This window comes from Loa loa, assembly GCF_000183805.2.
Source record: "Loa loa unplaced genomic scaffold supercont3.284, whole genome shotgun sequence".
NCBI classification, from domain to species: Eukaryota; Metazoa; Nematoda; class Chromadorea; order Rhabditida; family Onchocercidae; genus Loa; species Loa loa.
The window spans coordinates 75477-84628 of NW_018108464.1; the positions used below are offsets into that span (position 1 = coordinate 75477).

Sequence of the window (9152 nt, forward strand, 5' to 3'; positions counted from 1 at the left end):
CACAGTGGAACATTTAGCTTCGAAAAACATAAATACCAAGAATCTAAGAAAAAGTGAAGTCTTTGTGTGTGTCATGCAAATTAATTACTGCAAACACTGTAGAGATACGAGTGAAGAAAATGGGATTTGAAAGAGTGGAAGTGATTGATGATGGTACCGGAATTCACTCACTCAATTTCGATGCTTTATGTAATTTTTTCTTTTAATTGAAATCAAGAGTGTTACGTAAAACGAGATCAACTGGATAATTCCTATCATTATTAAGTTCGAACAGTTTTCATGACAAAATTTACGCTACGCTATATGTGGAGGGGAAGGTATAAGATAGACATTCCTGGCGAAGATTCATATTTTTCTAATTTTATGGGTCAATTTGAATTTTACATTATATGTGTCAAGCGTTATTCTTTATTTTATATTTTTTAGGTAAACCACATTCTACATCGAAGCTTACTAATTTCTCAGATTTTAATCAGCTAACAACATTTGGATTTCGTGGTGAAGCTTTAAGTTCACTGTGCGCCATAAGGTTAGTCATTCTTTTTCTCTATTAAAAGAAAATTAACTAAATTATGAGAACTGCATTGTTGAGAACGTAGATATTCTAGTACTTTTACTGGACTTTTTTTTTTTTGTTATTATATCCACGGCTGTTTCATGATTGGTTTCCTGTAATTTTCGGATTTGCTATGATTACTTGACTTATGTCCTTACTTATCTACTCGTTTTTCGAGAAGTAAATTACTTAGTAACTCGTTCAATATTCATTATTTTAATAGATGCTTCAAGATTTTGTTCGTCTCATTTCAAAAGGAGTTTCATTTTTCGTTTCAGTTCACTATCTATCACAACCAGACATGCAGATGAAGTTATGGCTACAAAACTACAATTTGGTCACGACGGATCGATAAAATCACGTGAAAAATGTGCAAGACCTGTAGGTTTGAGTATTTCCTACACTGATTGTTTTGCAATATTTTTTTAAGGTAATAGCACGGGTCTCTTCCTGGAAAAAATATGAAACTATGTGTGATAAATTTGGCTTCATTGGAAACAGTCTTTTTGAAATTAGAAAAAAAAATTCTAAAATGTCCAGAATATTTTCTGCAGTTTTTCCAGGTTGGTACCACGATTTCAATTAACTGTTTGTTTGAAACATTACCAGTACGAAGGAAAGAATTTGAGCGAACTATCAAAAAGGCTTTCACTAAACTTCTAAATGTTGTACAGTCATTTGCTTTATCCCGGACAAATGTACGATTCGTTGTAAATAGTCTGATGGATGGGTAAGTGTGTAATTATTTGGAATAATGACCAAGTTGAAACTTTATACAATTTCCGGCTAATATTTAGGATATTTCGGATACTATCATTATCTGATCTTCCCCTCACTTGTTACGAATGATGTAGTAAAAAATGATAATATTTCAAATCCCTCGAATGCTTTGAATGATCGGAAAACGACAATGTATTGCCATATTTCTTTGGAAGAAAAAGTATTTCAGTAAACAACATCAAGCATTGGTGACCCCGGGTGGTAATGCATCAATTAAAGATATCGTTGTGAATCTTTTTGGTGCTCGTTTTGAAAAAGGTACAGTCCTGGATATTATTCAACAAGAACCGGATGAATCTATATGTGCTCTTTATGGAATCTCTGACCATTCGAAATTCGACGACATTAAGTAAGTTGGAGTATGTTGCCTTATTCCTAATAATATGCCCTTACTGTTAAAACTATACCGTTATTACTATTGCAGTATACAGTATGAAATAAATGAAGCTATCTCAGATTATCTTATCTGCATGTTTTATGTTTGGTCCTTGATCTATATTTGATTATGTTGACACCATATGCCCATTCATCACTCTTACATTTTAAGATTTCAACATAATAAAGAAGAGTAGAAATTTTTGGTAGCTATTATAGAATCACTGGTTACATAAGTTCTTGTGTACATGGACAGGGAAAAAGTACAGCAGATCGACAGTTTGTTTATTTCAACAAGAGACCGGTTGATTATGCAAAAGTTGGTTCATTTTATTTCATTTTCTTCAGCGAATTGTCATTCTCTCAAGAAATACTTTAAAAACAATTGGAAATTTGGAAATCTGGAAAATCCAAAATGATTTTGAAATGCTTCCAGCTCTGTAGAATCGCAAATGAAGTATACCAACAGTACAACCGTGGGCAATATTGTTTGCTTATCCTCTTTGTTGATGTCCCTCCTGGTAGGTTTCTTTTTTCTTTTTTTTCGTTATTACTAAAGTGATCCAACAGTATCTATGAGATTCATCTTAATATCTCCCGCAAATATTCGAGGGAGATGTCAAGATCAATTCTTGAAGGACAATGTAGGAAAAGCATTTCAGCAACGATATCTTTATACTTATTTTTGGTTTTCTTGGGATTACTTTTACTTACCATGATTACGTAGTAAACTTCGACTTAAAAACTCACATCATCTATATTGTCAATTTTTGGAATAATTGGATAGTGTTGGTTAGATATGCTTGATTATTGTCGTCAGGTGTACAAGGAAACCTTCGTGGTAATATTAAATTTCTGAAGATATACCTCTGTATATTACTGTACAATACTAAGCATTCCGAGGCTATTATCAAACATTTGGCATCCAGTTCTGAGAATGATTCTATCATTTGTTCAATTTAAGCATAACAAAAAAATGGCTTAAAAAGGAATAGAAGTTTTCATTTTCAGAAAGTATTGATGTAAACGTGTCTCCGGACAAACGTTCGGTATTCTTCGAACGTGAAAAGGAACTATTCGCCTTGCTACGTGCTTCACTACTGGCCACTTTTGCTCCACATCTTGGACATGTTGACATTTCAAATCGATCCACGACTGCTAATGATCTGTCGCATTTAGGTTTGTTTTATGCTTTTTCTTGTCTTATAAAATTAAATATTTAATTTTCTTTACCTTTTTCAGTTTTATGGCTTTCTATTTGAAAATCGTTACTTAAAATCATTGAGAAGCCTCATCTTACTCTGGGCATAACTACGATGGCTTATGCCGAAACAAATAAGCCCAGGCAGTCCAAGCAAGCAAAAATATTACTGCTCATTGGCCGGTCAACATTAGGCCAGTCGAACCTTTGGCAACCAAACAAGCACGTAGACCGATAACGTTGCTATTTTGATTAACATTTAGAGGTCTGCCAAATACAAAATACTGATGAATTTTGGGAGATATACTGCATCGAATATTAGATGTAGTCTTAATGCTTTGAAGCCACAAAAGTACATTTTTGTCATTGTTAATTGTAGCCAGTGTCCACATGCTGAGGGTTCAAAGATTGAAATTTTTGGGATTAGGTTAAAGTTTTCACAGAAGAAGTAACGATTTTGATCATATCGTAGTAAAAAGTGCTGTCGTAAATGACACTTTTAGCTGAAACAATCTAATTGTTGAATCCATCAAATATGTTTTGACCGAGATTCTAATTTCATTTCAGAGTCCATGGATGATTCTTTTATTCATTTAACACAACTAACTGACAGAAATGATTCATCCGATATATCGACATCAGATTTCCAATCATCCGAGTCAAAAAACACTAGTCCGCTGGCAACTACCACGTTTGCTAGAGATAAATCACGTGGACCGAGTATAGATCTCGCAAATGTAAAAGGTTAATTCCGAGTTTCTTTGGACTGTTAAGAGTAGCTCCGATAGCTAATTGAGGAATAAAAGAGTTTGAGACATTAAATCTTGCATCTTATTTTACTAAATTATAGTTATATCCTTAACTCTTCAGCTGTAAAATTTCATTGGGAACAAACTAGCTGTTGCTAAACGATAACTAAGTACAAAATACAGCCATAATTAGTGTAAGGGAATTGTTTGGGATGTTATAATAGTTTCCCTCTTTTTCAACTTCTGGAAATTTGAAGGGAAAATCTGCTCGAATTTGATAATTGGTATTTGTTATGCTAAATGAATTGAGCGAAAGATTTCCTTAACTTTTTCAGAAACTATAGAAAAGACTAGAAAAAGACCTGCTTCAAGGAATTGTTCTGAAAAATCGGCTTCTGTCCAAAAACGGCCTGCAGCAAATATATTTGAAAAATTTGCATTCAAAGTAATACCTCATAATTCCAAAGAAATTGTGGCTGATAGCTGTACAAATAACGAAGAAGCATCCCGTGCATTAGTTGATCAAAGAGAAAACATTGATTTTAGGTGTGTTAGCTAATTTGTTCTATCACTCTTCAGTACTTGCTGATTCGTTCATTTTTACCAATGTTCTTACAATGGAATGTTTTGCTCGTTGTTCTAAGACTAAAATATTTAGAATCTTAATTGAACTACTTGTTGTGAACAGAATTGTAGGTATGACATTTTTCAATTAGACAAAAGCATATAACAGGAGAAAAAAAAAGAGATTCAATTGTAAAAGAAGGCAGAAAAGAAATTTTGTTTAACCTTTCTATAGTGGTATCGTATGTATTACTTTCAGACTGATATTATTAAAATTTTTCAGACAAGTTCCCTTACAAACTATAGTAGCGGGTGCATCGAAAGATGAAAATGTTGAGGTAATACCTCAGGAGGATGCTGATTTTCCAAATCTCAGCGATGATGATGATGATGATGATGTGCTAGTTACAGCTGTGAAAGATGACCAGGTAAAGAGTTTTTTTTTCTTTTTTTTTTTCAGGACTCATTTTTGCTTTTGTTTACAAAACCATTAATCATGGTCGATGATTGTTTGAATTTGCTTAACAATATTGTATGAGTTGGATTAAATTCTGTCCGTATATTCTAGTCCATATATTCTAATACTCCTAATGTATATATTCCTCAATTATGAAAAAGTATTTTTTTTCTTCTACACTATCTTAACTCACTGTATCAGATAGAATATTCAACAGAAGAGCACTTGTGACCGGTAAAATTTAACCATATTCCTATTTAAAGAATTGCAAATCTACCATGAATGCAGAGAATAGTTGTGGAATTACACGTCGTACACAACAGACAATATCATTCTCAATGTCTAATTTTAAGAAGCATATGAGCACAGTATGTGTCTTTTATTTTCTTCTATTGGAAAATATTCTCGCATCCTTTTTCATTAATTTTTGTTTTTTTTAATCACTGGTAGTAAATCTTTTTCCTTTGGATCTTCGTCTTAAGGGAATCATATTACAGTTGCATCTAAAAACGTCAAAACCTGTGTCGAACATTTATGACGATGATGAAAGAATAATGGAATCACGTACGGAATTTCGTGTTGACAATCCAGAAGTAGCAGAAAGTGAATTAGCAGCTTATATCTCGTTAGTTTTACTTTTTACTCCTTGTATTTATGAGTGCCTAGCGAAAGCTCAAAAGATTTTTTTGGTAGCTAATTTGGCAAATCAAAGAGTAACTGTGAATTTTTGTCAGGAAAAAAGATTTTGAATCTATGGAAATATTGGGACAATTCAATAAAGGCTTCATTATCGTGAGGCTAAATAACGATCTCTTTATTGTTGACCAACATGCCAGCGACGAAAAATATAATTTTGAACGATTCCAGAAAAAAGCACGCATACAAACGCAGCACTTAATTAGGTCTTTGTTAAATTTTATTTAAATTTTTTCTTCATATAATATTGTATTTGTATTTTGTAAATATAATATCTTGTATTTGTATAATATTGTGTTAAAAAATATTGCGTAATGGGCTTATTTTAAATAATTCCAAAAGAATTTTGTTTAATGAAAGCCTCTGTTAACTACAGTTTATAATCAATACAGTCTCAAACTGTCCATACAGTTTCATAAAAGCTTTTAAATATATTTGCTCATTCGACAGACTCCCAAAATGTTTGTATTAAACTCATGAATTAATTCCAGTCCACGTGTCTTAGATCTTGGAGTAGTAAAGGAAGCTATATTACGCGACAATGTTGATATATTTAATTACAATGGATTCGAATTTCAATTCGACGATGAAGGTATATCCGAATTGTTAATTGTTATGAACTATAGCTCTTTTAACTTATTGATCCCTATTGAAGTTATCTGAATTTCCCAATTGTATTTTTAATGCAAGTGATTTCACATTTCAAAGTCAAATTAGATTTTTTAAAAAAATTTTTTTTAATTTTAATTCTCAAAATTACATTTCTTCTTGTCAATTTGTAAATCCGATAATCCTACGATACCATGTAATGATTTTCCCAAGTTAATGTTACAGAAGTTGTTGGTAAACGTGCATTATTGACCGCAATACCAGTTTTACAAAGTTGGCAGTTCAGTATATCAGGTGTGAAGTTTCAAATGTTACTCCATTTTTTTTCTTTTGTATTTCATTACTTTGAAAAAAAGATACATTTTGTTCTTACCCTACCTGATAATCATACAATGTGGAGCTAAGGAAGAAAAGATTTCTGATTAGTTTATGCGTTGCCAGCCTCTTCATCGTTTTAATTATATTGACAGTACTTCGCTATAACTTAGTTTATCTTATAACGCTCGACTTTCGACGTTTTTCTTTGTCACAGAGAAAAATTAAGTGTGTGTGTGTGTGTGTGTGTATGTGTGTGTATGTGTGTGTGTATGTATGTATGTATGTATTTGTGTTGTTGAATAGTGGACAAGATAGAATTAAAACAACTTATGAAGTGACAACTCTGTCTTGCATTAGGGAAAATTGTAAAATTTATGTACTGGGAGATGTTAGACTCGCTACCATTGATATGAAACTTTTCCAAATCATAAAATGAACGAGTTTTTAATACAAAATGATATATTATTCATTTATCGCTTCCTTAATCCTTGGAGCTAATTTAAAGATATCGACGAGATGCTCTCGGTATTGTGTGACTTTCCGGGAATGATGTATCGACCGGCAAAATTGCGGAAACTTTTCGCTTCACGAGCTTGTCGTAAATCGGTTATGATTGGTAGCTCGCTTACAATGGCACATATGGAAAAGGTGCATTGTTTTCTTAATTCGTTTCACCAAATAGGTACCCATATTGAGTATATTCTTGGTCATGATTTGTATTCAGATATTCTACATTGATTTTTTTTTTTTCTTTTTTTGCTGCTATATCAGATTCAAAATTAACAACGGATTGTTTTGTCATTCTTCATGACAAAATTTATGTTCAAATTTCTTTTATTTTCAGGTAGCGTTGTCATTGTCATTCTTTGTTTCTCACATCTTGTCCATATTTATTTCTTGAGCTTGTTACTCTTTGAATTTTTGAAGTATTTATTTGTTTCTGGATATTTTGATTTTTTCCATGTTTTATTGTTTTTTTTTTTCAGATTGTTCGTCATCTTGGAACACTTGATCATCCATGGGTAAGTCGTCTACTGTTTGTGTTTTTTGAGAAAAAATGTTAATATAATAATTGGTAAATGGTTGCTTCAAATCACTATTCATTGATATGAATTTGTTATTCTTTAAATTAATGAATTTATAGCTTTGCGCAAATTTTGACGAAATTTTGGCTTGACTACAAACTTTAAATAGTTAAATTATACCAATATTCTTACTTACTACTGATTTGAATGCACGTATTCTAAGCGATACCATAGCACTTTAATCGATGCATTAAATGATCAAAACGAATTAAATTATGAGTCAATTTCAAGAAGCTGGTATTTGGTTGTTCTGAAAACCAAATACTTTGCTAAATGTTTAAGCACTTTGCTATATCAAGATTTGAGGAGGATATGGTAATTAGTTGAAATTAATGTATTACATCTATACTTTTTGTAGAAATAACAACAAAAACCATCCTGTTCAAAAATCAAAAATCATCCTATGTTTGAAAATGTGTTCAGTTTGCATGGAAAACTGTTGAAAATGTGTTCAGTTTTCATGCAAACTGGTGAACACATTTCTAATTTTCATAATATTTCAGAATTGTCCCCATGGGCGACCAACACTTCGGCATCTTTGTTCGCTTGAATCCAAATCATCTGATTAAGCTCCCAATCGGTATCACCTCAATGATATAAAGTTGATATACAATTTTCATGCTGAGAATTTGTTGGAAATTTTCACTCTTATTGCTTTATAATCTCGTTTTACTTACAATATGCATATTTCATTTCATTTTTCATCATCAAGATTTTTGATTTGCTCGGGATTTCTTATCACAAAAAGGCTAATTTATTAAGAAATTCCATGGTTCTGAATGACAAATGATAGATTCTGATAGACAAATGACTGAATGACAAGTAATTATAGTTTTAAATATTTAGAAAATATGTTGTATAGCATAGCACTTCCTAATGATTCAGATCACTACATAGTTTGGGCGAAATGTAACGAATTTCATAATTCATTTCAAAGAAAATTTGAAGCTTTTTTAAAAAAACTTATATATTAAATTATATATGAATTTATATTGCATATAAATATAAAAATTTATACAGAAAATTTATATATTATCAAATTAAAGAAATAATTTAGTAAATGTTACCAGTGCATCTTCTATTTTAGGATATTCATCTAAACGATTAAATGCAGAATGCATTTGTATCATCATTTTTCTGACTCCTTCCCGCATCACTGACTGTTATGTAATCTCTATAATTCAAGATTTCCCATTATTTATTCCTAATTATGCATATATATATATATATATAGTTTTTGGAAGTGTATAGAAAGTACGAAATGAAATGTAATTCTATTCTATGATTTTATTTTTTACTGTAATGTCATTTTGATGATATCATATAATCGGAGATACTAAAACAATGATTAAAGATGTAAGAGAAAGTGAACGAAAAAAAACAAAAACAAAAAACAGGAAACAAAACGTAAATATGTTGTTAGTATAATTTATAAGCTAGCATCAGTCATATCCATTTTCAACTTATATACTCTTAATTCTATCATTACAAAAGCAAATAGATTATGGTAAATAACGAAAAGATTGAAAGGATTACTTTATGATTGGAATTACGAACAAATAAGAAAAAAAAAAAAAGGAATTGATCAGAAAGAAGCCTTGAATATGGCACAAAAAGCTTCTTGAAATTCAATATGTAAGTTCCGCTTTTTTTTTTTGGATTGCATTTTGGATTTAGTTATATTTATTATTAGTGATATCATTTTTAATTTACAAAATATACTTTGTCTAATGTAAATAACAATTTTGAGAAAAAAAAAATT

At 31.1% G+C, this 9152-nt stretch overlaps 1 protein-coding gene across 1 annotated transcript in view; it reads left to right on the top strand.

Moving 5' to 3' along the window:
• LOAG_18383 (CBR-PMS-2 protein) overlaps positions 1-8159 on the top strand; it is a 9281-nt gene extending 1122 nt beyond the window's left edge. Inside the window, exons 2-20 of the mRNA XM_020451043.1 lie at positions 103-189; positions 427-529; positions 835-937; positions 1120-1286; positions 1506-1685; positions 1931-2030; positions 2148-2232; positions 2723-2890; positions 3480-3656; positions 3997-4207; positions 4509-4653; positions 4946-5050; positions 5180-5307; positions 5417-5584; positions 5870-5970; positions 6213-6281; positions 6811-6953; positions 7292-7327; positions 7894-8159. Of these exons, the coding sequence (XP_020305213.1) occupies positions 103-189; positions 427-529; positions 835-937; positions 1120-1286; positions 1506-1685; positions 1931-2030; positions 2148-2232; positions 2723-2890; positions 3480-3656; positions 3997-4207; positions 4509-4653; positions 4946-5050; positions 5180-5307; positions 5417-5584; positions 5870-5970; positions 6213-6281; positions 6811-6953; positions 7292-7327; positions 7894-7959 (2342 nt within the window). The 3' untranslated portion in view covers positions 7960-8159. The remainder of the gene's footprint in view (positions 1-102; positions 190-426; positions 530-834; positions 938-1119; positions 1287-1505; positions 1686-1930; positions 2031-2147; positions 2233-2722; positions 2891-3479; positions 3657-3996; positions 4208-4508; positions 4654-4945; positions 5051-5179; positions 5308-5416; positions 5585-5869; positions 5971-6212; positions 6282-6810; positions 6954-7291; positions 7328-7893) is intronic.
• The last annotated feature ends 993 nt before the right edge of the window (positions 8160-9152 follow it).